Source organism: Xiphophorus maculatus, chromosome 9 (genome assembly GCF_002775205.1).
Source record: "Xiphophorus maculatus strain JP 163 A chromosome 9, X_maculatus-5.0-male, whole genome shotgun sequence".
Classification (NCBI taxonomy): Eukaryota; Metazoa; Chordata; class Actinopteri; order Cyprinodontiformes; family Poeciliidae; genus Xiphophorus; species Xiphophorus maculatus.
This window is the reverse complement of record NC_036451.1, coordinates 24,006,910-24,034,394: the sequence shown is the minus strand read 5'-3', so window position 1 is coordinate 24,034,394 and position 27,485 is coordinate 24,006,910. Positions and strand designations below refer to the sequence as shown.

Sequence of the window (27,485 nt, the reverse complement as noted above, 5' to 3'; positions counted from 1 at the left end):
TTGGAACACATTTCTGAATGTCGCCGCAGGCTGCGCAAGAAATCACAACCACAACTGTTTTGTTAGAGCAAAATGAAGTTTTATGAGCTGAAGTGACAAAAATTCATACACACTTCGTTGTTTTTTTTTATGAGAAAAAAAGCTGTGAGCCCTCAGGCCTTCCCACCTCCATATCTTAGCCCGGTTCCTCAGGTTCTCCAGCGTATGAACCGTATGCCAGGAATACTTAGGTTAAATCCATCATGGCGTCCCTTCCACCTGAAGGATTAACAGTTTTAACACAACGAGGTATTCTATATGTTGACCTGTAGATGGCAGCATTGTCCTGTCGACCTATAACGACTGAACCGACACAGACTTTGCTTTGATAACTAGGACTTTTCTCCCTTTGAAACATAAACAACACATTTTTCTAAATTACATTTGCAATTCAGTGGTTCTATTTTGTGGCATTTTATTCTTTACTGATGATTGCTGAGGTGATTTATATAAAAGGTATCAACAGCAGTCCAGTTTGATATTAAATGGGTTTCCGTTGCGAGCTCGGCTGGTCATTTCCAGCCATATTTCCATCCACAAGCCGCAGCATCGCGTCTAAAGATGCCCACGGCGTTCTGACAATGAGCTGCGTGGTGATGACTGTGGCATCATTTGGTCTGGCCCTCTTCCTCGTCTCTGCATTCTCCTTTCTAAAAAAAAACAAAAAAAAAACAACAACCCCCAAACCCCCAAAAAACGTAAAGATGCAAAAACATGAAGAAAAAAAAAAGTGCCTTCAAAATGAGTCTGAAAGCTTTCCAATCCTATTAGACCGACGGATGATTAAGAGCTGAATTCCCGCCGCGGATGAAGAGTGGGAACAATTGCGGGGAGCCAAATTCATTTTTTATCATATTATTGAAAAATAATGTCATTATTTTTAATAACTTATTCCGGCACCTTTCTAAATAATGAATGCGTTTTAAAAATTGCTTTAAAAACGAGCCCCTGTCAAAAGGCGTGAATAACATCTAAGTATTCTCTGAGCAAATGAAGAGATTTTTTCTTTCTTTCTGCGTCTCGGGGGCCGTCACAAGAACAATGTCTCTGCGTTCCGTGTTGCATAAATCTCTTTACAAGAAGGTGAGGAAGCTTCCAGACACACAATAGGGGGGGAATATAAATAATTCTTGTGTGGGTGAGCATCATTTAGTGCAGGTTCTCGACGTTTCGCTAGCCAAAAATCGAGCACTTCGTTGCCGCTTCTTGTGTCCAGTAGGTAGCCGGGGCCCCAAAACCCTTTCTGGTCAACAACACCCACAGCTGAGCTTGATGTTAATCTACATATGGATGCCAATTACCTTTCCCCCCCCCCCCTTTAGAAAAAACAAAAGGATCACTGATAGACTCAGTCTACTGATTGTTGACGTTCAAAGTGAACAGATTTGTTTGGAGAATTATTATTTTAACGTAGTTAATGTCTGATGTCAGACTCAGAGGACTTGCAATGCCTTTCAAAAGTATCCGTCCCTTAAACTTTTCTACATTTTGCAACCACAAACTTCAGTGTGATTTTTTTTTTCAGCGCATACCTGTAAAGTGAAAGGAAAACGTAACTTACTTCTCACATTTCTTTGCAAATAATACAGTTTAGTGTCCATCTATGTTGAGTTAATACCTCATAAATCTACCAGCTTTGCACGTCTAGAGACGCTTTCTCCTGTTCTTTTCAGAATAGCTTAAACACTGTGTCTTTACACAGCCATTTTCTTGTCACAGATTCTTAGATTAAGGTTTTGACTTTGACTGAGCCATTATGGCAAAAGAGCATGCTTCGACGTAGACTATTTCACTGTGCTTATAGAGGTATATTTATTGAAGGTGAACCTCTATTGCCTCCAACCTCAACTCTTTTGCAGCTTCTGTATCTCTCTATGAACTCTGACCCTGACTGTCCACACCAAGTCTAAACACTGGGATGGTGCGTTCAGGGTGATTTTCAGAGTCCCTTTCCCACTCCATAAGCCTTTTAAGCCAAAGTGGATCGTTTGATCGGATCACATCTCCTCCACCGGTAGCCATTTTATTTGTTGTTTTGGGTGTTTGATTTATTTATTTTGACATCTTACAATTGAATAATGGTTAGAAATTAAACATTTCTTGATTTTTGAGCATTGTTATGCTATTATCACAATATTACATGTAAAAAAGTCTGTAACAACAATATTATTGTTTATCGCAATAACTTCTGGAACAAATTCTTATTGGGACAAGTTCAGATAATTGGTTTATTAGAGCTCTGTCAGATGTTCAAAGCTTGACACATTGCTTTATGTACTTGGGTCTTGATGATGCTGCTTGTTCGTTTATGTTTTTGAACAAACATTTGAGACCTGCACAGAACAACATTAGCAAAAACCTTTCAAAACCAGTCATCGCTTTCCTTCCACATCACAGTTCTGCACTGTTTTGTGTCTACCTATCACGCAAAATCTCAATAAAACACACCGAAGTTTGTTGCTGTTCGGGCTGGACGATACGGCTGAAAAACGTATTGCAATATAAGCGTTGCACATCAGCCGATATCAATAATTGTCAATATTGATCATTATTGACAAGGTTTTTTGTTTCAAATATCTTGTTGCTAGGTAACCAAAGAGGGAGCGAGTCAGTTGATTCCACCAACCTTAGCTTGCTGTGAGAAGGTAGGTGGCTAAAACCTTCCCTCTGCTAAAGCCTCACAGAATGCTGTGGTTTTCTATATATTGAATATTCTATCAGATGTATTATCTATTGATCTTGATCAGGTGTCTACCGTGATATTGTTATGAATTTATTATCCAGCCCTGATGTAAGGTGAAAAGATTTAAGGGATATGAATATTTTTGATCATTTTACTCATGTGTCTTCTCCAGTTTACATTCTAGTGGATCCCTAAAGAGCCAAAAACGTCACATACTGACTGAAATAACTATCCACTATCTGATGGTACAGATTTTCTAACAACTTTTGGAGTGCTTTATTTATATATATATAAAAAAATAATATTTATATCATTAACTTTTAAAGCCATGTCTGCATTATTAATGGTTAGTGTGAAAAGTGACGGGTTCTTGTTTCTAAACCCGGTGAAAGTGAAAGCTACACACTGATCACAGATCTGCGCTACCAGGTTGCCTTGATTCTTGACGTCAGGGAGAAAATGAAAGCTCATTTGTGTCAGAGGAATATTTTTTTTTTTCGTGTGTGTGTGTTTAAACTCCATCATTATCAAAGATTTTCCTCTTCTCTCACGCTCGTCTGGTACAGAGGATCTAGAAATCCCACCTCTGCTGCTGTTTCTCTGTGTTCTCGCCCTGTCTCTGAGTCTCTGAGGTCTCCGCCGCCTCGCCGCTCTGCGTCGTCGTCGTCTTCTTCTTCTCCTTCTGCCTCTCGCGGATGATTTCCACCAGCCTCTGGAACTTCTGGTTGAGCTCGTCCATACCTCCCCCCGCTGCCCGCTCGCCCTCCTTGTCGCCGTCGCTCTCCAGCGAGCTCAGCGACTCGGCCCTGGAGTCGCGGCCCTCGAACTCGTAAGTCTGCAGCGAGTCGTAGGGCGGCTGCGACAGGTCCGAGGTGACCCGGTCCAAACGGATGTTGAGGAGTTCTTCCATCCGGAGCGGCTGAGGGTTCGGGGCTTCGGACGCCGGGGCTTTGCCGTTGCCGAGCGACCCCGCCGGTGCGGTTAAAGTCTGCGGGGACGTGTCTCTGGCCTTCAGCGTTGCCATGTTGAGCAGCTGCAACCCGCCGCCGGCGCCGGTCCCGTTGATGCACACCCCCATCCCGCCCGGGTTCAGCGAGCCCACTATGCTGTACGAGTCTGCCTTGACGTAGGCGGGGGAGTTCACGCTGCTCATCTGGCTGCTGGTGGAGTAGTTCTGCTCCGACATGGAGCGGATGGAGGAGTCGGTGTCGATGTCGTCCGCCGTGGTGCTGGTGGCGCCGGTGCTGACCTGGGTCTGGGACGACCCCGGACGGCCATCCTGCTGGTTCGACGAGAAGCTGGTGTGACTCTGGCACGACGACTCGTAGGTCAGGTCTGCTGGGCCGTTGGCTGCTGTCGACTCTGGGCCTGTCGGGTTTGGCTGGAGAAGGAAAGGCAGCGATGAGACGAGTCAGAGGAAGCCAAAAATACGTCAACGCATCTCAATAAACTAAAATGTCAATTGGCTGACTCAGTCCAGCAAGTGAAATACACAGGAAGTGAGGATAACAGATCACGATTACTTTAGTAATCGATTATTCTACCGATTGTTGGGACAATTAATTGTAAAAATAAAGAAAAAGTTATTCATCTTTTAGAGTCCAGCATAATCGGTTATGTTCCAGGAGCTTCTCCAACCTCTGGAGATGACGAGTCAAAGAAGACTTTTACATAAGGTCAAGAAAGTTATGGACAACCCTGACCATCCTCTTTGTGAGACTGTCTTAGAAAAATAGAGCGTCTTCAGTCAGAGGCTTCTTCAAATTCACTGTAACACAGGCTGCTACACAAGACATTTTTCTATCAACAGCCATCTCCACCTACAACATCTTTGAAGAATCTGAATTGATATGAGTTGCAACAACAAATAATTTCACTGTAGGTTCGATAAAATATTTTCAAATTTGAATTGAAATTTTTTATATTCCAATAATCGGTTAATCACGACTAATCATAACTTATCCGATTAATCGCTTCAGCTCTAATTTATAGAAATTAGATAAGATAATTTTATTAGTCTCCCACAGGAGAAATTTGTCTTGGAAGCAGGGGCAAAACTGCAATACCACAATAAAAGCTCATCCAAAAGGACAGTAACCATAAATAAATACATACAAACAAAAAATACATAAAAGCACAAATGTCAGATTGGCAGTACATCCTCATAACCATTTCCATTCACATATAATACATCCTCTACATGCTACTCTTGATCTCCATCTGGGCCTCCTAATAATTTGTCCAGGCCCTGCTAGTCTGCCATTTAAGTGGAAAGAAAACGTAGGTAAAGAAATGTACGCAAGATTGCGAAGGAAAACCCTTTGAAGAGTTTTTTTGGGAGATTCCCAAAGTGTGCACCGCAGCTGGAGTCACCACACACACACACGCGCACGCCCCCCCCACACACACACACAGAAGTATCCTGGGCAAAAGCTGCAGCTGAGTTTTGAACCAGAGACGATGTAAGATGTGCTTCACCTGGGCTAAGGAGAAAAACGAGGACCTGTTTCAGAGGAAAGTGAATTCCACATTGAATTTGGACATCCAGGCCGCAGAACGCCAAGAAAGAGTGCAGAACCACAGAACCCGGGTTGTCGGTAATGATCTGTGGAGCCCTGTGATCTGCTGCTTCCCTTTGCTGTCAAGCTTTCAGAGACGCTGATTTCATCTTCCAGCAGGATTTGGCACCCGCCAACACTTCCCAACAGCTGCTATAATGGAGAGAACATTACTGGGGTTGATATGCCAGCAATATAAGCTGACCTGAACCCCATAGAGGATATATGGAGCACTGTCAAGAACAGGGTGATAGAAACCAGACCCAACAATGCAGGAATCCATGCAAAAGGACAAAGACGAAGTGACACATTTGACGCACTACCAAGCCAACTCACATCCTGTTGTCATCAGCTACCAGTTGAAAATACTTCCAGACTCTGCTGACTTTTCAGTGTAACTTCTCCTGCTTCTAGATGTTCCTTAACATCTTCCAGCTCCGTTTTGTTGCTTGCCGTAACAGCAGGGTGAGTCAAAGGTTAAATATTCTGGGTTGTGTGATTGGCGAGAGCGAAGGAGGGCGGGGCCGTGTGCGTGCTGTGCAGCGTGCTGCACTTGTTACAGTCTAACTTCAGCACCTTAATTTTTTCTTTGTTTGTTTTTTTCTTTACTCAACAGGGTAAACTACCTTCTCCTCTATTTAGACTATGATAAGTTGGTTAATCTTGCTTAGTTTGGTCTGTGCTGTATGTATTGTTGGCTTATTAAAAGGGGCAGTATTATGTATTTTCCAGACACATAGTGCCATTTTATACCACAATCAAGTAACTATGTTAACTTCACTTGTTATGAAACTGCTATATATGAAATTTGACTTTGTAATTTAACACCTTAAAATTTGGCATCTGTCTCTTTCAGAAGCTCCTGCTCTTTCTGAAACTCGTTTTTACCAGCGCTTCACTGAGCAGTAGCTCCTTTAATGAACTCACTAGATGCTCAATTCCACCAGGTGTTTGCTAATGTCTGCTGGCTAGTCTGAAGGAGCTGAGAGGAGGAGCTGTGGTGGAGGGCTGCTCTGTGAGGCGGAAGCTTAGAAAGTGCAGAGGTGGAGCTTCATCATCGAAGGCGGGGCTAGGTCCAACCAGACGTTTTACAGAGCTGAATGGTTGCCATGGAGATTAAAGGATTTCTAAAACCTGCATGAAAAAAATCAAAGCAACACTCCAGGTATGTTTTTAATGATGGAATAACATTATAACTAGATATAGTGCTCAAAAAAGTCAATCTTACATAATAATAATAATAATAATAATAATAATAATAATAATAATAATAATAATAATAATAAAAAGCTGTGTAGCAGCCCGAGCCAATCATCAAGCAGATAATTTTGCCCGACCCGGTCTGAATTTTGGGTCGGACTCTGGCTTTGAATCTCAAACTGTAGTACACATGGACACGCGTTATAGTAGGTTTTCTACTATTTCTGCCTTCAGAATCCTTTTCATTAATAAACCGTAACACTTGATGATTGTCAAAAACTTTTGAATTCATTAAGATGCACATCTAATTTGATCCCCTCATGTTCTGATCTCACCAACATCTTTTTGGCCGAGGTATTTGGTTTTTTGTTTTTTCTTCCCTTCACTTTTGGAATTTTTTTTTTTCATGCCTCGTATGCGATTCCACCTTTCCCAGTGCGCCGACCTCATAATCGGGCATTTTCTGTTCGACAGAGACGAATGTGTCGTGACGACGTCGCCCGTCTTGATACACACAACCGATCATGCACGCACATTTTTTAGAGCACTCAAGCTTGAGATGCGAAAGTTAAAATGAAAAATATGTACTGTAGCGACAAAAATTTACCATAATATGAAACAGCTAATTTCACAGACTCTGCATTTCTTATTAAGGGTATAATTTTTTTTATTATAACATACACACACACTACAGTATGCACAAACTATATTTTAAGTAATTGAGTTGGTGCAAAACTCTTACCAGGCTATTTATTCTGTTTTTTGTTTTTATCTATGTGGATTTTATTTGGAATGCACTATAAATAGTTGAAGCCACACATAAGAATGATGATATTGAAGATTTTATGAATTTTTTTAATATATATATATATATACTGCTGCCACAAGCCTGTTTTCTCCTTTCATCTGTCTGTGATTTCACAGCTGAGGCCACCTAATAAAACCTACTTTATTTTCTCACTTCCTCCAACGACAGCCTCAGTTTAACGGCTGGTGAAGTGCTTCTGCCCCGGCTGTTGTTTTTATTGCCACATCAAGCAATAAACAATGCTCCTATATGCAAATGATTGATTATGGCAGCGCCGACATGCAAATACGACTGAAAAACGGGCTCCTGCATTAAGGTGACGCTTCGCCACGCCTGGGGTTCATAAATTTTAATCAGTCCAAAGCCGTCTTTATGCGGCGCTCATTACATTCATGGGAACTCCTGTTAAGGATGTAAAAGAAAAGCCTTAAAATAAATGTTGTCTTATCTTGTGATTTATTGCAAATGGAAGAAAAACGCATTCCTGGGATATTTATTTGAACCCATACTTTGCCCACGCCTCTTTCGCCAACAGGACAGCTCTTCGACTTCCCCCTGAACTATTTCCCAACGTGAGCCTTTATCTGAACCTTTACTTCTCTAAATCGGCCAGAGTTCAGACTCCAATCTTATATATTTTTTTCTTCATCTCATCCCTCTGGTTTTCCAAATGATTTAGGACTGAAGGTGGCCATGAAAGAAAGTGGGATTTGCCTCTGGTGAACCATTCCGGAATCGATTTGGGCCATAATCTTTCGGATTGTTTTTCTATTGACGGACCCAGTGATAACCTATTTTCATTTGTCTGACAGAGTCGACCATATTTTTATCTAAATAGTCCCAAAGAGTCTCTGATGCCATCCACTGTAACAAGACTCCCAGGGAGTTTGGAGAGAGAGGGGGAAAAAAATAGGTCCACAACATCACAGAACTTAAAAACCTTAAATTCTTATTTATCAATTCAGATTTTTTTTCTTGGGATCAGACATCTTTGCACGGAAAAATGACGACCAGCTCCATCAGTGTCTCATTCACTGTTTACATTTGATCTGGTCAAATTTTATACTTCAATAACATCAAATTCGGACTAAATTAGTAATACATGATCCAATATTAATATCTGTATCGGCTCTGATACAGATATCAGAGCCAATCTAGAAAAATATTCTAGATTGGGTATTGGTGACAATGTGTCTGATCCATAAGGGCAGATGTATACAGTCTAATTCTGCTCTGAATGATGTCATGATATATTATTATGTATTTTACATTATATTTAGAATTCCTAATTTCACTTTCCAAACCATTTGAAAGTGAAATTCTAATGCATTTATTGCATTTTTTTATTTATTTTTTTTTTACATTTGACCAAAGTAGTCAAACCTATTATTTGTTTTCAGGTTCAGTTTCTTTATAATTTATTTTGCATTGGCTGTTCTACTCTTAATTACTCTGACTGAACAAATTAAATTTGTTTTTACACGTTTGACCAAACTTGTGAAGCCATTGGTGTATTTAAGTGTACTGTACTGGTGCAGAGTTATCTAGTACATTTTTAATTTAGTACATTTACGTCTGTGTTTTTTTAAAAAAGAATCATTTTAAGCCAACTCAGAACTTTTGTTCTGCATCGGATCGGTATCAGCCGATACCAAATCTCAGATATCGGTATCGGGAGTGAAAAAAGTGGATCAATGCATCCCCAGACTAAATGCTAAAGACCAAAAAACATAGGTCTCTATAAACAACCACAGATATGTATCCAACTGTATTTAAGTGGCCCTGATCTGGTGTTTTGATATGGGCCACATATGGGCCAAAAAGTCAGTTTTGGCCCAACTTTCATGCGACCTGGATCCTTAGCAAACTCTACATGTTTATATTTATGCTGGATTTTCTTGCCATGCCTCTTAAACAACCAGCTGGCATGTATACGGCGTACAGTGGTTGTTATGGCAACTTGGCTTTGTATGTTTTTACCACTCATATAATCCTCCTCACTGTGTATATATAAATATGGGTTTCTAGTTAGAAGACCATAGAAACTAATCAACCTAAAATGTAAAGCATAAAAAAATCTCGAACTACATTTCATAAATCAACGGTGTAACACTAAAATTGAACAATTTCTTAAAATACATTTTTCTACTCTACTGAATACATGCACTTAAGATTTATATATAGATATATATTCATTGCAGTAAAATACAATTATTTAAAGCCGCAGTTATCTTTGCCAATAACTGTGGGCCACACTATATACCTGACATAAAAGATGTGTATTGATTTGACGATAAAGTATTGCATTTTAAACAGATGCAGCTCACTAGTTTTAAGGCAGGTTCTGTGAAAGGGTTATAACGTAATGTTGTAGCTGCATCAGATTAACTTTTCATTCAGTATAAATCCAGATTAGTTTCCAAATCCAGACTTTTACCGTTGTAAAATAACTTGTGTGTCAGGAAGGTTGTTGCAGTTTATGGTTATTTACAGGGAAACTGATTTTTATTTATGTGGGGAATGGCGGTGGGAGGCGGTGCGTCATCAGTAATCAATCTGAGTGAAAAACTCACTGAGAAAAACGTTTGAAAAAAGGTTGTTAAAGCGGCGATGTTGGGTAAAATCGCCTTTTTTCAACTTTACGTCATGTTATAATGTCATTTCCTTATCAAAAACATATCTCCTGCGTTGCCTTGATTCTTTCATGCATGTTTCAGAAATACTTTAATCTCCCGTGGCAACCATTCTGGGTGGACCTAGCGGCGCCTTCGAGGACGAAGCTCTTCCTCTGAGCTGCAGTTTCCAAGCGTCTGAGCTTCTACCTCACAGAGCTGCCCTCCCTCACTAGCCCTCCGCTCAGCTCCTTCAGACTAGCCAGCAGCAACTAGCAAACACCTGGTGGACTGGCATCTGCTGAGCTCGTTATATTACCTACTTCTATATGCAACACTTATGAAAACAATGAGTGAAAGTTTTTATTAACATTTACACTCCCTTGTCTTTCTATTACACTTGGATAAGAAACACTTTATATGTTTCGCTCAGTACATGTTTCCAACAGGAACGTTATTGTTGGCACACCTTTCTGTTGCAAATAACCCACTATTATTTCAAAGTTCATAAAACTGAGTTGGCACAAACTATGACTTTTTTTAGAATATAGTTGTATGATGGTGGAAGTTCAATTTGGTCTAGTCTCTTCTCTGACTGGCCTCTGCAACTAGTCTGGATCTAAACTACATTAAGATGTTTAAATTCATCTTAATGGATAAAACAGTTATCTCCTGCAGGTAAGGTATTACCTGCTTATAACCAAGGTCAATATAGTTAGCTCAAACTAACAAAAACTTAAATTGAGAAAGCATTTTAACTGAAATGAATGTGGAGAAATTTAAACCAACTGGAACTCTATTGTGCGTTTATGAAACTATCTAAAACTTACTGAAATTATACACATAATATCCTTCATTTTCTTGTTTATGAATCTATTTATCAGCCTTTGTGGAACTGATTTTTTTCTCCCAATATAAGCGACTGTCGGCAAATTATGGCACTCACTGCTCCTCCTATGGTAGTCCACAAAATGGCGACAGCAAAAGTTGGACTTAAATTCCAGAGTCAGCTTGTGGTTCAACAATAATTGAAAATGATTGAAAATGGTATCTTCTGTTGATTATTCATAACCCAATGGATGTGTACATAATCACAATACTTTGACCTTTTTGATTTCTGCACCAAAAAATTGACCAAAGTATGAAAATAATGTAAATTACTATATAAACTAAATTAAAACTAAACAATAACTAGTAAAAACTAGCAAACTGACTAAAAGTGAGTTAGACAAAGAAAATCACAACCAAATAAAACTAAACTTTAATGAAAAACCCAGACTTATTATAACTCTGCTTACAACCTTTTAGACAGAACCTCACTTCAAAAATCCTGAACTATCCCTTTAAATGTTTGACCTTATAAGGTAAGCTGACCTTTTAATGACTTTTCTATGAATTTACTTCACTCACTTTTTCTCCCTCACAAGCCTAATAATGTTGGAACTTGTTCAAAGACAAAAAAACAACAACAAAACAAAACATAAACAGCGAGCTGTGAGTAACTGTTTTGCTCCGCAGCGTTTTCTGACCTTGGCCTGCTCCTCCTTCCCTTTGGCGCCGGCCGCGTTCGACCCGCCACTCTCGTTCCCGTCTGCGGCCGCGCTCTTTGCCAGCATATGCTCCGCTTCGAAGCCGCCGAGGCTCATCTCGGGCGAGTGCAGCAGAGGCTCAAAGGTGCTCCGGCCGGGGACGAGGAGACGATTGGCGCCGCCGTGACCCGCCGTGAGGCCCTGGGTCACCCGGCCCAGCTGGAGGCCCGCCTCCAGCGGCCCGAGCGGGTAGTCTCTGAGAACGGGCAGCGTGTGGACGCCGTAGCAGAGGCGCCCGTAGAGCGGGGCCGAGCCCGGCCGCTGCTGGGGGCCCAGAGCTGGGCGCGGGTGACGGCTCCAGCTGTACGTCCTGGCTCTGGGCGGATTCTGCTGGGTGTACCATCTGCGTGCCGAAGGAGAGAGAGAGAGAGAGATCACAGCCATCGAAAAACAACCACGCACGTAAACAGCCGAGAGCCACGGCGCGCGAGCGAGCGACTCACATGTTCCCGCTGTTGTGCATGTGCTGGATCCTGTGCATGCTCTGCAGCGCCGCGATGTCAAAGGCGGCCGTGTCCGCTTCCCCTCCCCCCTCGTCGTCGTAGGATATGATGTTTTCCCTGACATCATCCTCCTCAAAGGGCGAGTGGGAGTCTCGCTTCTGATGGCGCAATGACAGCGAGAGAGCACACACCACTAAAGGGCAAAGAACAGACACATGCCCACATACTCCACTGATGTTCCAGAAGCAAGCCTGACACAACTGCTCAGCGTCTTTTCCGAATAGGAAGTCGCTCAAAAAAAAAAAAAAACATACTTGAGAGGTTTTTTTCTTTTCCCCAGAAATGTCACACGAAATCCTCCCCACCCCCGGAACTCACCCAGCAGAGTGGTGACACAGGCCAGCATGGCGAGCAGCGTGACCAAGCTGAAGATGAGCGACGGCGAGGCAGTCGGCGCGGGCAGGCAGACCACGTGCCTTTCCCACCGCGGGTCCCGCTGCCTGCCCCGGTTCTCCGTCTGCATGCCGCCTTGCAGACACGGGCAAATGGTGACTGTGACGGTGCCAGTGTTGGTCAGCCCCGAGGCCCCGTCACGCAGCACCACCGGCACGTCGAGGGCGAGCGGCGACGAAGAGAAGCCAGGGAGCGGCTCCAAGGCCGACTGCAGCACCAGGCTGGCTGTCACACCTGATGATGTGACAACACATCAAGCATGTCACTGCACAGCAAAGCACAGGGCGCTCTCTTGTCGCTAATAGACGGGTGGCAAATTTCTGCGTGAAATGTGAAATAGCGGCTGTAGAGGGAAGCGGGTAAGGTAACCTCCAGATTCTCTGATGGAGAGGTTGAGAGCGGAGCTGGACTCAGGAGGGATGCTGAAGTGGACCGGAGAGTCCTGTCCTCCCTGATCCCTGTCGACCGCTCGCAGGACCTGGACGACCTGTGGAGCAGAGAGCCACAGAATCGTTTTAACAAGAGTCGTTTAACAGTCCGGAGGAGTGTAATCTGTTGTTCATATGCAGTAAAGTTGAACTTCTGCATGTCTTGTTTCAAGTTACAAGCATTAAAGTGAACCTAGGATGCAAAATTCAAATTTTCCACATATTTGTACTTTCATTTGGGTCCCCACTGCTTCTACAACAACCCAAAACCTTATAAAAATATATGTTTCTTGGTGTTTGGTTGTTTCAAACAAATTTGGAATAGGCAGGCACTGCCGTCACCTAGCAATCCGAGGGGAACCCAGCCCAGTTACTTAAAGCAACAAGCTCCAGCATGTTTGGTCAGCTGCACTGAAAAAAGAAAACAAGTGATCCAACATAAAAAAGAAAGGTCAATTTGTTACAAGTAACCAAATTAAGTTTACCCAAGTAAGTAAATTAAGTTTATTAAGTTGCCATGTTAAGCAAACGTAAATAAAGTAAGCTTGACAAACTTAATTTGATCACATGTAACAAATGAACTACATTTTTTAAAATTGAAGCTCCATTTTCTTTTTTCCAGTGTGAGTTTACCGCTGTATGCGCTGTGTACAATGGCTGCTGGAGAAGACGAATGTTTTGTTGTTCATTTAGAAACCACTTGTTGCATTCAATTGTTTGTGCAGAAAGCTCCACTTCTGCTTTTCAAAGATGTATGGCTGTATAACTGCGCATTTGTTTTGCAGCCATTTTCATGTGTGAGTGTAAACGTTGAGGGGGCGTGGCCAGCAGCAGCTTATTTGGATTTAAAGTGACAGGAGGCCCTAAAAAAGATCGTTCTGAACAGGAACAGGCAGAACTGAATCTCATTATCTAAGACTGGTTTTCTGCAAAAAATGTAACAAACATGTTTTGTATAGCCCACACAAATTCGTAATCTGTTAAAGGAAGCACAACAGGTCACCTTTAATGTGTTTTTATTCATCTCCAGCTCAACACTTTGCGGCACCAAATTCTGCTGCAGTTACAGGAAAAGAGTTTGTCTCATCCAACTTCACACAGACATTCGTCTTCTCAAAGTAGATCAGTCAGACTGGAGAATGTTTCCAACACACCTTACTACTGTTGATTTGAGGAGTGGCCATGTTAAAACGACAAGTCTTGCGAATTGTAACTGGGACTAGTCGGAGTTCCTCTCACTGTTCTGAGTGGGAAGTCTGACTTCCTGGAGCGCTCCAAGTTGACTTCTCCGACTGGGAAGTCAAAATGTTTGAGTTTCGACTACGAATGGAACGCACAACGAATCAGTAAAACTATTGAAGTAATGCTAGTCTTAGTCGATGTTTGGACCCACGTCTGCTTGATTTCTATTTCACTCCACAAATATGCAGCTCTTGGTGTTGTTCTGTCACACTAAATAATAAAATCCAGCAAAGTGAGAAAATGAAAACCAAAAAAACAAAGCAATGTGGACAAACTGTGAAACGATCCCATAATCACGTTGTTTGATTGCTCACGCATTGACTTCTTCGCAGTAAAAGCCATTCCAGGAGCTGACAATCCCCCTCTCTCATCCCCACACAAAGCTTTTTCTTCAGCACTGCTGATGCAAACCCAACATTTCTGCCTCCGCTTTAAAGTATCTAATTGCATCAGCGGAGTCCAGCAGTGGCTGCTTGTTGCACTCGAGTTAGTTCAGTTTCAGAAAGTGCAGCGCTAGATAAAAGTTTAGCTCTTGTTATTAGTATCATTTATAAAGCCAGGCAGGGAGTGAACGATGGGGAGGCTTTAATTGTGTAGTTATAGGGGCGAAAAAAAAAAGAAGAAAAAAGATTAGGAAGTACAGTGGCTGTAGAGACTGAGTGGGTAAAATGAAGAGCAGTGTATTATCAGGCCGAGGCTGAACAAGAACAGACCTGACCCGGGGCGCTGGAGTCACATACTGATGTTGCGTACTGCCTGTCCAACTCCGGCGCATTGTCATTCTGGTCCAGTGTCTCTATGGCAACCACAGCCCTCGACACAAGGTTTGGGTTGTCTGGAAGGGAGACAAGAGAAGGGGGGAAATGAACGCTAATGTTCAAGTTATTACAGAATAATCCACCGTTTGCTCTCCAGCGGGTGAAATACGACTCGTTGTTGCCACGGCGCTCCAGGCGCCTCGCGGCAGCGCGGTCCGTCGTACCCCTCTGCGTGGCGATGACTGAGATATTATGCCACTGCTCTTGCTCACGGTCCAACTCTACCACGGCGCTGATGAAGCCCTTGTCGGAGGCGATGCGGAACAAAGCCTCAGGGTCCGACTGAGGATCGATGGAGTACCTACGATACGGGATGAGGAACAGTCAGGAATCGCAGGCGTAAAGAAGCTAAGGAGTGTGTGAGTGGTGTGTGTGTGTGGGTGAGCAACCGTGAGTCGGCCACCTGATGTTGCTGCTCTGTCCCGTGTCCGGGTCCACGGCGTGGACGCGGCCGACGGCGCAGAGGGGGGGGCAGTTCTCGGACACGTCCAGGTGGTAGACGGCCTGGGAGAACCGCGGCGGCTCGTCGGCGTTGAGGATCATCACCCGGACCGTCGCCTGGTCCTTGAAGGGCCCTTTCCGTATGAACCGGGGGTCAACGACCGGGTTCGCCACTTCCACGGAAAAAGTATACGAATTACGCATTTCGTAATCCAGAAGCTGTAAGAAAGAAAAAAAACAAAACGGTGAGTTATTTTTTGCTCTGGTTCTGATCCAGCTGAAGACGTCATCATTCATTTCCTCCATTCATTCTTTTCTTACGCGGCTTGGGCGATTTAATTTATTCTGTCTGATTAATGACGAGCCTCATTTCCTCCTTCAATCCTTCTTCGATAATCTCACCGAATGTTGTCAAAAGCCCTAAAAGTCGAAATCCTGTTCTTTTAACAGGACCTCACTTTCAATGAGTGAGCCTCCGACCAGCTGATGTCTAGTTCATCATTTCTCATTCATCACTCCCTTCAGGAGGCCGGTGGGCTGACACTATCAGCAGAAGATGTTTAAAGTGTTGCTGATGCAATGGTTTGAAAAACTATTCAAACCCCTCCAACTTTTCCCAGTTTCATCCTTTACAACCACAAACGTCCGTGCATCTTATTGGGATTTTGTGTGTAAACCAACACAAAGTGGTGGGTGAAGAAAATATTACATGCTTTAAAAATATGTACAAAGCTCCTCTGGGTCAATACTTTATTGAACCATCTTTCACTACCGTTTTTGGTGTATGTCTCCATCAGAGAAATTCTTCTTTGTGAATGAGCTCAGGCTTCAGCCTCAATTTTAAAGTCTTGTCACAAAGAATATAATTATTTTTAAGCCATTTTTAAGACCATTACAGAGTTTAAGACCTGTAGCACAACAGGAATACACACACAAACAAAATAGCAAATAAACAAATCGTTTGGGTTAGCAACAGAAAGGAGCCAATGGTTAAGATGAACATCGCCCAGCTAACTGGAGATAAATTTACACTTACCCATGATGTACGTAAAAAGCTAGCTACACTGCAAAAACACAAAACCTTGTTAAGTAATTTTGGCCTAGTGCAAATATCTTAGTACACTTGAAATAAAGCAAAACTAACCAACGTGTGACTTTTCAGCAATATGTTGCAGCTTGTTTTAACTCAATATTTCCTGTTGATTAAAAAGTACTAGCTTCACTGTCAGATTATTTCACTTATAACAAGACATTTTTCTCATGTTACAAGTGAAATACTGAAAACAAGCTCCAACATCTTTCTGGAAAGTAACTTGTAAGTTACTTTTGTCTTATTTCAAGTGTAATAAGATACTTGCACTAGAAACTAAGCAAAAGTATTTAGTGTTTTTGCAGTGTAGTTAGCTAGACAAAACTGGCTAGCTACCTAGATAGCATTGTAAAGCAAGACCCTCTGTCATTTTTACAGTCTGGCTGGAGTCTTTTCTACTAAGGTTCTTAATTGGACTCATCATCTTCAGGTGTCTGTAAACGACATTTGTCATGGCTACTCTGCGACCACTGGTTCATGAAGACCAGATTTGCAGAGTGGATGACTAACAGTTGTCCTGTTGACAGATTCCCTCCTGAGCTGTGTATCTCTGCAGCTCCTCCCGAGTCACCATGGACTCTGCCTGACAAACAGGCAAGAGACATGGCAGGTGGACTGCCATGTCTGGCTGCAGTGAGCATATTTTCATTTGCTCACTGCAGAAACACAAAACCTTACTAAGAACTTCTGCTCCAGTTTCTGTATATCTCAGCGCACTTGAAATAAGACTAAACGGTTCAGCAAGATGTAAAGACTTGTTTTAAGTGAATAATTTCTTAATATTGGTGTCACTGGCAAATTATTTGACTTAAGACATGGAAAAAGTTTTATTATAAGTCAAATATTTTGCCAGTTGAACTAGCATTTTAAAAAAAATCTATAATAAGGAATTACTTCTCAAACTTTTTAGCTTATTTTGCTAAAAATCTACTAAATTTGGGGGCTTAATAAAATGTGTTCCACACATTTCTACTTTCCATGTATAATTTTCTCCATATTTATGCTCTAGTTTGTGTTGGTCGACAACATGATACCACAATAAATTACCCAAAACTTTTGTGGTTACAGCTTGACAAACTGTGGAGAGGTCAGTGGGGTATGAATGAATGACCCTTCCAGGGCACCATAAAAGCAGCTAAACCTCCCCGATTTTGAACGTTTCCCCGTGATAAACCTCAGCGGTTTCTCTCGCATTCAGAGTGCGCCGCCGCTCACCTTGTTCAGCACGATGACGGCCTCTCTGGCTCTGCCGGTGACGTTGAAAATGTCCGCCTCCTCTGCGTCCAGGATGGCGAACTCCAGCTGTGCATTTTCTCCCAGGTCAGGGTCGGTGGCGGTGAGACGGCCCACCTCCACACCTGGTGCAGCCAGCTCCGACACGGAGAACGACCATGCACCTGCATCGTAAAGAGGGGGGGGGTGGGGGGTGGGGGGGGTCACAATGAATGGAGCAGTTTGAGAGCTGGCACTGAATGTTCATGAGGACGCTGTCTGGCTCCGTTTGGGCTCAAAACAAAGCTGGCATTACGCTAATGCATGCAGCTGCTCCCCCTGCGCAGATTTCATGATGAAGTTTGGAGCATTGTTCGCTTCTCTGTCACGGCTCTCGCAGCATATCACGGGTCTGCTTGCGTTGCAGGAGCGATTAGTCGGTGCGACAATCGCAGTAAATCATTCGAGGAGCAACATTTCGTCTTGAGGCGATGCTAATGTAGGTAAACAGCACCTTGTTTCTGCGGGAAAAAATGATTTATACAGAGCTGCTGTGGTTGGGGAGGAGGGGGGTAAACATGTTTATAAGGCAGTAATAAAAGATGTAGAAAATATTCACTTTAACCAAAATAATGAAACAAATGAAAAAAAGGCTGCTATTTGTGATTTTTAATTTAGGTTTGTTAGCTATTACTGTAATTTATTGATAATAAATAAAAAAAAAAAAACGCTCCTCCTGTGCTGCTCTGTCCGGAAGGTTCAGGCTCCGACCCTCTTCGTCTTTGCGCTGCGATATCATCAGATGTTGGTTTTTCACAGCTTCGCAGGGCCAGCGTGTGGCATGGATGAATAAAAATACATGTTAATTGTGTCCTAAAGCGAGAAAGCTTGCATCCTTGATACGTTATGGTGCGCAGAGACGCATGAAACTAACTCTGCAGACTGCAAGCGTCGAAGGAGTTTTCCTTTCAGCGCAGCGTTCACACATAATACAGAGAGCCAGAACCAAACATGGAGAAGCAGCACTCAGCTTCTATGCATCACAAATCTGGGACAAACTTTCAGAAAACGTGAAACTTTTAAGTTTCTTTAAATTAAAAGCTAGAAACCCAGCTGGTTAGCGTTTGAGTCACAATAACTGGAACATTGATCGATGTATCTGATGAATATTTGCTTCATAATTCTGATGACATTTTTCAAATTGTATTGTTTACTGCTTGTGTCATAATTGGTATCTGTTGCTGAAATGTGCTTAACAAGTAAATTTCACTTGACCAGAACAAATAGTTCCTGAAAACAGGAGTTTTTCATTTATTAAAACAATAATCCATATTTCAGTAAGAAAAAATAAGAAAAAAGCTCCATGATTGTTTTATTTTGCTTTCCTAATTCGATTGTTTACATTCAAACGCCCGGAAGTTTTTAACAGTGCGACCACAAACTGACTTGTAAATTCTATTGGGATTTTATGCGACGGATTGAAAATGAAAAGGTGGTTTTCAAAATTTACAACGAATGAATAAACTAAAAAGTGTGGCACGCGTTTCAGTTTGACACCTCTGAATAACATCTAGACTTTCCATTTGTATAACAATAAACAAATTCTCTTCATAATTACTGTCTACTTTGTGTTAGGCCATCACTTAAAATCCCAGTAAAACTCACTGAAGTTGTAATGTGACAAAATGTGACGGATTTCAAGGGATTTAAATGCTTTGCAGGGCTCTTTAAAAGCTATGTTCTATAATTTATGCAGGTTTCTGGTTTCTCCCCAATACTACTCTATCTGAACTCTTTAATCACTTTAAACATTTGAGCCATACCGTTTGACTATTATTGTAATGATTTCTGATCTCCGTCTCTTAATAAGCCCGGAGCTCCTCTGGGATGTCCGTCCTCAAACTCTAAAAAACTTCTGGTTTCAGACCAATTATCTTCAAACATTCAGCGTCGTTTCTTTGGTTCTGGTCAGGAAATGGAAACTGAACAGGCTGAGAATAACAGACATGAGGATGATGATCACTCTGTGTTAACATGGAGACGTATTTAAACTGAAGCTTCAAGTTGTAAGTGTCAAACAGCTGCGTGTTTACTTTGCGTTTCTGTGACTGACAGTATGTGGGTATAAAAAAAATCTAAATTCTTCATGAACCCTTATAGTTAAAGCTCATTATCATTAACTGATATTGACATTAAATCAACTTCATGAGGGAAGAACATCAAACAATGAGAGTTAAAACCACTGAATGTCAAAACCTTACATTTTCAAATAAAGATTAACATTTACCAAAGGAAAAAACTATGCATAAACAAATCTCTCTCTCTCTCTCTCTATATATATATATATATATATATATATATAAATGAAGTTATTGGACTCTAAAGTTAATAACTGGTTGTATCACTGCAAAGACTTCATTCGTATTTTTGTAAGAATTTTCAGTGAGTCTTTTGCATCACTGCAGAGAACTTTTGACCCACTTTTCATTGCAACAATGTTTCAATTTAGCTACACTCTTTGAAGTATGAGAAGCACGCCTTCAGGCACGCCAATTGAATTTTGGTCGTGACTTTGACTAGGCCTCTCCAAAACCTTAATTTTGTTTCTTTTAAGCCAATCAGAGATGCATTTGCTGGTGTTCTTCGATTTAGAGGTGTGTGATTCTGTATCGATCCGATATAAATACAAGCCCAGTATCGCCAATACCGATACCAGCCTGACAGAGTTCACCTGTTCTGCTGCCACCGTTTAGCCGAGACGGCAGCGTCCGCTCCGCAAGCGGTGAGAGGCCAGGCAGCGACCGGTGGCGGGTTGTGTCGTTTTACCTGGCATCCCGTAATGAGCGCCGCTTGTTTTGATGCGGCACAGTGGCAAAAAATAAATAAATCAAATCCTGAGGAAAGACTTCACCTTAATCAAATCGGCGCCTCCTCCTCATAAACAGGCACATTATACAAAAAAATAAATAAAAACACACCCTTCGCTTTCAAAGAGCATGCCAAATGAGCCGTTCGCTAAAACTGTGGCGTTATTGTCAAAGTGAAAATAACGCCCTGCAGTGAAGTGGGGATATATTGTCAGATATCAGTAAATAAATAACATGCTGGTGCTGTCTGGAATTATAATATTGCTTCCATAAAACGCCTGTATTGCAGCACAATATATCAACATAAGGAAAAAAGAGGAAGGAGTGTGGGGGGCTTTAAACATTAAGATGAATGGCAGTGAGTAGAGACGGAGGGGGGAAACGCACACAGGGAAGAGGTAATATGTAAAGAAATGCAGGGTTTTGCTGAAAGTGTTGGACACATTCTGCAGTGATTTTGCTGTCTATTGAAGCAGAAAGCACTGAACTATAAGATAAAATATTAATAGCGGGGAACCGGGAAAAAGCTTTGATGGGAAAAAAAGGGACACGATCTTTCACTCTTCTGCATCAAGAGGCAGTCCGTGTAAACTTTAGGGACCACTGCGGGATGCTCACGTAGAGTTCCTTGCAAAAATAAAAAAATAAAAAATAAAAATAAATTAGTACTCACACCGGACCACACACAACCTTTTCCCACATTTCGACACGTTATAACCGCAAACGTCGCTGTGTATTACTGGGATTCGATGTGATGAACAGAGACGAGGAGCGAATATTTGTGTTGACAAACACACACACAAAAGAAATAAAAAATACGGCACAAGAAAATCCAAAAGGTAAGGCGGGAATGTCAAAGAGAAACTCGTGGAGCAGATTAAAGCAGCGAACGTACTGAGATTTAAAGGTCAGAGTTCAATTCTTCATCAGAACGAGGGAAGAGCAGACAAGAACCAACCGTAACTGGCGTCCATGATCAGGGATAAATAACAAAACCAGTCAGATAACAACTGGCCTCAAGAGAAATAGGAGACACAGCAAACATGTCGAACTAGACGCTCTGGTCAGATGAGAGACAAAAAAAGTTGTCGATAAATATTATTTTATGGATATTATTAAAGGGAATTTTTCTAGTCAAAGGAAACAGATGGAGCACAAAATTAAAGGGGCAGTGCTACGTGTCTTTCAGCCATATAGAACCATTTTATAGCACAATCAAGTAAAATTACCTTCAGTTGTTAGAAAAGTATTGCATATATCAAATATGACTTAGAAGAAATTTGACTTTGTAATTTAGCGGGTTGAAATTGGGCCTCCGTCCCAAAAAATGTGGCTTTTACAAAATACTGCCCCTTTAAGGGACCCCAAAGAGTTAACAGAGAGCTCTGGTCCACAAACAGCATAAAACTGAAGGAATAGTTTTGAAGCTGTGCTTCCAAACCAACAAGTGAAGCTTCAGATTGTAAGAGATCGGAGTGAAGGATCCCTTTATCTGTTTTATTTGGAGGAAATCATGGAAGAAAACCTGCGAGGAGCAACAAAAGCCACGAAGCTGGGGACGAGTTTCATTTTCCAGAAGTATAACAGCTCTAAAACATACAGCCAAAGCCACAGTTCAATGGTTCAGATCAAAGCACAATCATGTGCTGGAATGGCCTAGTCAAAGTCCAGATCTCAGTCTGAAAGAGAATTTGCAGCAAGACTTAAAAACTGCTGTCCACATAGGCTCTACCACCCACTTTAACGGCGCTTCTCAGCAGGGCTGGAGACAAGTGAGTCCCACAATTTTCAGCTCATATTCAAAATGTTGAAAATGTTTTTTTTTTTGTTTTGTTTTTGCTGCCCGATCACATAAAACCCCATTAAAGTACAGTACAGACCAAAAGTTTGGACACACTTTTCTAATTCAATGGGTTTTCTTTATTTTCATGACTATTTATAAGGCAAAAAATCCCACTTATTAACCTGACAGGGCAGGTTGACCTATGAAGTGAAAACCATTTCAGGTGACGACCTCTTGAAGCTCATCAAGAAAATGCAGAGTGTGTGCAAAGCAGTAATCACAGCAAAAGGTTGCTACTTTAAAGAAACTAGAATATAAGGGGTATTTTCAGTTGTTTTACACTTTTTTGTTTAGTGCATATTTCCACATGTGTTATTCATAGTTTTGATGCCTTCAGTGTGAATCTACAATGTCAATAGTCATGAAAATAAAGGAAACTCATTGAATTAAAAGGTGTGTCCAAACATTTGGTCTGTACTGTACGTTCATATTTATGGTCGTAATCTGACAAAGGAGCATTGATACTTTTGCGACCTCACTTCCTCTGCAGCTCATGCTATCTGAGAGCGAGTTTCCAAAACGACGACTCGGTAAGAAACGCTCAGCTCTCATCCGGAACCCAAGCAAGGCGAAAAATATCCGAACTCTCTGTCATCGCAGGACGCTTTGTCGTCTCGTGATCAACAAGCGCTCGCTACGTCTACAATGGGAAGCCACTGCGGCTGACGTGGCGACCCGGCAAGGCGTGGTGCGCTCACTGCGTCTGAAGTGGGGCGGGTTGTCGTTGACGTCGCTCAGCTTCACGGTGACGGTTGTGGTCCCCGTCAGCCCACCCAGATGTCCGCCCATGTCTTTGGCCTGGAGGACCACCAGATATTCGTCCTGCGTCTCCCTGTCCATGTCAGGTACGGCGGTCCGCAGGATGCCTGGTGGAGAGGGAAGCGGGGAGCACAACAAAAAAAAAAAAGAAAAAAGAAGAAGAATCACAACAGCTCCAGATTTCACAGTGACACGCCGTCTCCTCGCGTTAGCGTCAAAGCGAGTCATACATTTTAAAACGAGGAGATTTCCAAACATGCGACTCCGGGCCACCGCTCTTTCCCCTAAACTGACTCAGAGAGAGAAATCTAGTTTTCTGCCGAACATATGGTGGGAACGGATAAAACGTAACCATATGAAGAGGATTAACTATGTAAAGTGTTCCCATCAGTTGGAGAAACCGTCTCTGAAACGTCGCTAATTGCTGCCGACGGTGAACAAACCTGTCTGAGGATCCACGGAGAACTGGTCCTGGCCCTGTAAAATCCCGTAGACCAGCCGGGCGCTGTTTCCGTACGTCGGGTCGTCGGCGTCTGTGGCCGTGACCCGGGTTATGGAAGTGCCTGTGAAACGCAAAAGGGAAACGCTCCACATGAAAATCAGATTATTAGGTCCAAAATCTTTCCTTTTGCGTATTCAGTAGTTAAATCTGTTAGGCCAAATGGGATAATGCAGTTCCTCCTGCCTCTCCGTTGCTCACAAAATGATCCGAGTGTCATCCTTGATATCATGCTTGGAGCGGCGTGTTTAGCCCAAGTGTGGAAAAAAAATATGTCAAGTGAAAATTTGATTCTACATAGTACTTTACAGCAATCTGAAGCTGATTTCTTTATATTTAGCCTCAGCAGAACCAGATTTTCTTGTATTTACTGGCGGAGCAGTGATGATCAGCGGTTCCCTCTGGGCTCTCTGAAAGTTTTCTAAAGCTTTTCTTCAAACTTTGACAGCTTTTTTTTCACTCTCTATGAGCCCAGCTTGTTGCTTTAAAGGCCACTTAACATTGAAGAGTCATCCTGGCATAAAAAGGCAAAAAAAAAAAAAAAGCCTCAGGGGATTAGCTGGTGTTATTTTAAATGAGATCTTTGTTATTAACAGTCTGTCGCAAAGAAACTATTTCACTGCAAAAGAAAAGCACAAAATCTTACAAAGTAATTTTGGTCTGGTTTTACTCTTAAAATGAGACAAGAGTCCTGACACTTTTTACAAACTTAACTTGAGCTTTCCTCAGAGTTAACTGAACTATCAGCCGTTCTGGGCCTGAGATGTTAACCCAGACTGCCGCGCAGACTCTGAGTTTGTTTGAATCTCGCTTTTCCCAAATAACCTCCCCGATCAGATTCAAAATTACACAAGTTGCATTTAGGTCGCCAGGAGTTCAGCTTTCTATATCTGAGACAGAGTTTGATTTCAAAGCTTCCCCCTTGGGGGTATTATACTGTAAGCTGGTCTGCCTGGGAATCGGGGTTTTTTTTTTTTTTTTTTTTTTTTTTTTTTAGCAGAGGTAGCAGTATGCCTGTCGCGATAAACGGTAAATCAATTAATCGTACGATAAATTAAAACGATCGCCGGCCTTTTTCTCTTTCTGTTGATGACACCGAATGAAAAAAGGCTCAACTCTGGTGCTCTCCACTGACCCTCCCTTCCTCATTTTACTTAGTGTAAAGCACACCAGCTGTCGGCCGATTGTCGGCCCATTTTCAAACCCTGACAGATCACACATTAGCCAACAGAAATCCTAGGTATAACGGTTCGATCAGGTTCGTTCCTGCCCTGTGGTGTCCAACAATGGGCACAAAATAATGGCTTCAAGTCCAGTGAACTAATTTTAAAACCAGGCATTAATCAATGCTTTACTACAATCTACCTGCAATGCATGTGGCTAGTGTCAGCGTAAAGTCCAGACTGAATGAAAATCATTAGAACCTATTTATGTCACGTTAACGAAGAACAGCTGAAAAGTTACCGGGTTTATCAACTGCAGTAGCAATTTCGCTCCAACTCCTCCCCTTGTCATTTCTATATTCTTTGCATGTTGAATAAACATTAATGTTGTTTCCACATATCATCTCCATGTCCGCTGGACTTCGGGTTGCGCCGTGTCAGCTGTTTGGGATTCCCCTCCGTAATTTCCCCTCGGAAAGCGCAAGGAGAATCCAGCTTTCTGATTGGCTGCCTGTCACATTCAACAGGCTGCGTTAACTTAAAGCTCCCAGCGGGGAAAACCCCTGATTTAGATCGGAGCGGCCACGACGATCTACCGTAACACACCACACAATCTTAGAAAGACCAACGATCTAAGATAGTTGTAAGGGGAAAAATAGGAGCAAAAAATCATGTAGTGTGAACTATTGCATCAGGTAGTCAATGTGCCCATCTTCTCTATTTAAATCTAATTATTACTGAAGGGCAACATAATATACAGACTTCATAATCTGCCCTCTTTTGGTTGAATGCAGTATTTATTTACACTTTGGCTTTATGTTTAGTTTTTTTTTCCAGTACATTTTTTGTTAATGGAGACTGAGAATCCATTTTATTTTTGTTTTTGGTGGTTTTGTTTATTTTGTTTATCAGTTCCAGTGTTTAGTGTTCTTTTGAAAATAAAGTGCATCTATCTTTGGCAAGAAATCGCATGCATTATTACGTCATTTTCAGTGTAAAAAGGTCTTCAAACAATATTATCGTTTATCGCAATAATTTTTGACACAATTAATCGTTCAGCAAAATTTGCTATCGTGACAGGCCTAGGTAGCAGGATGCAGCAATTCTGCAGGGAACATTGTTGGGGTTTGAAAATGGAGCTCATCAGCCAGAGCAAACGGTTTTCAGAACAGCTCGGCATGAAATGATCGGTGAAGATCTCCCGTATCAAACCTAGCAACTCCACGCTGCGTCACTTCCCCTTACAAAAAGCGCTTCTGCGAGTTTTAGAGTGACCGAAATGTTATTCAGTTCATGCGGCGCCCTTTCATCTGGCTCAAACGCTTTTTCTTTTTTTTTTGCTGCAGTCAAACTGAAACAAAGAAATTTGATTAAAAAGAAGAAAAACGCAGCTGAAAGTTCTGTAGAGAGCTCAAATTTGGGACGGGAGCTGATTAAAGGACAAATTACAACAAAACAGGCAGAAAGATTAACCAGGACGTGTAGCTTCACACGTTCACAGAAAATGTTACCCTAAAACTTGCATCTTTCTGCTGTAGGCACGTGTTTAGGCTTGTCAGGGACGAGGTCAAAGAACGAGTTCAACAGCAGCCAAAATGTAAAGGCTTTGAGAAAACTCAGCAAGTAGCAGCAGACCTGTAATTAATATCGGTTTAAGAGACCAGAATAAAATATCTTTGAAGTAAAAGTTGATATTCAAGTTTTGCACAGAGAAGTTTAAACGCACGACTTCTTCTCCAGGCTATCTGAAAATCGACAACTGGTTTGATTTTGAGTCCACTGCTTAATCCTGGCTGAACTGTGCGAGCCACTGTTGGACAGGCTGTTAGATAATCTTATGCTCCTCAGATGAAATGTGTGATGAATTCTAATGCAGAGTCCGTGATGCAGACGCAGCACCATGCAGACTAATTGGCACCTCCGATAAAAAAAATAAATAAATCTGTTGCCCCTCTTAAAAGGAATTCACCTTTTATTGCAGCACAGAATCCGACACTGAGGAAAATAAGAAAAATCATTGGGGTGAAACCTTCACAATACAGTGGCAAAACCAAAAGTGTCACAATTGCTAGTAGGTGTAAATATTCCTATGAAATTAATGTAATTGGAGCTTAAAATTCAGGAATGTCTAGTTACTAATTTGAGACTTTCTGTTTCCTTGGGGTGAAAACATGACGGGATGTTCTCCTCTTGTCGAAGCTCCTGATCAAGAAGGGAAAGACAAGAGAACATGCGGTTTCAGTGAGGTGTGGAGATTTTAATTAGCCAGAATAAACCTACAAGAAAACAGCGACGCACTTGAGGTTCGGAGAGTCAGAGCAAAAATCGAAATGTTTACCACAACTGAAACTTCGACAGGCATGAGCGAATGTGGAGGAAACGAAGATCCTTATATCATTACAGGGTTTAGCTCAGGTTTGTGCTAGCTGCATGATAGCAAGCTAGCTTGGGTGAATTTCAGCATCTGACCTGCAGCAGAAGCACATGTAGTCTCTGCTGGGTATTGACCGAATACTGGTACCAAGGCATTCTGAGGCTTTAGTTCCAGTTTTAAAACAGATAAAATTTCATGTCATATCATCAAAGTCATTTTAATAATAAGACACTGACCCTTAAAATGTCTGTAAGGGTCAGTGAGCAGTGCAGCATTTCCCCCTCCCCCACTTGTTGCAGCAAACTGGCTGAAACAAAGCACTTACACTTATTTGTTGTTTGCAAGCTTTTGTGTTTTAAAGAAA

General features: G+C 41.9%; 1 protein-coding gene across 2 annotated transcripts in view; it reads right to left on the bottom strand.

The window, feature by feature from the left end:
• Positions 1 to 63: 63 nt before the first annotated feature.
• LOC111609748 (cadherin-24-like) overlaps positions 64 to 27,485 on the bottom strand; it is a 46,956-nt gene continuing 19,534 nt past the window's right edge. The window contains exons 4-14 of one of the 2 annotated variants that reach the window (XM_023339953.1): positions 23,529 to 23,648; positions 23,025 to 23,192; positions 17,620 to 17,801; positions 15,277 to 15,533; positions 15,038 to 15,174; positions 14,769 to 14,890; positions 12,755 to 12,872; positions 12,311 to 12,619; positions 11,933 to 12,125; positions 11,430 to 11,832; positions 64 to 4,103 (exon numbers count right to left, since the gene is read on the bottom strand). In XM_023339953.1, the coding sequence (XP_023195721.1) occupies positions 3,294 to 4,103; positions 11,430 to 11,832; positions 11,933 to 12,125; positions 12,311 to 12,619; positions 12,755 to 12,872; positions 14,769 to 14,890; positions 15,038 to 15,174; positions 15,277 to 15,533; positions 17,620 to 17,801; positions 23,025 to 23,192; positions 23,529 to 23,648 (2,819 nt within the window). In that variant the 3' untranslated portion in view covers positions 64 to 3,293. Of the gene's footprint in view, positions 4,104 to 11,429; positions 11,833 to 11,932; positions 12,126 to 12,310; positions 12,620 to 12,754; positions 12,873 to 14,768; positions 15,175 to 15,276; positions 15,534 to 17,619; positions 17,802 to 23,024; positions 23,193 to 23,528; positions 23,649 to 27,485 lie in introns of both variants that reach the window. The other variant, XM_023339951.1, reaches the window with a different exon arrangement.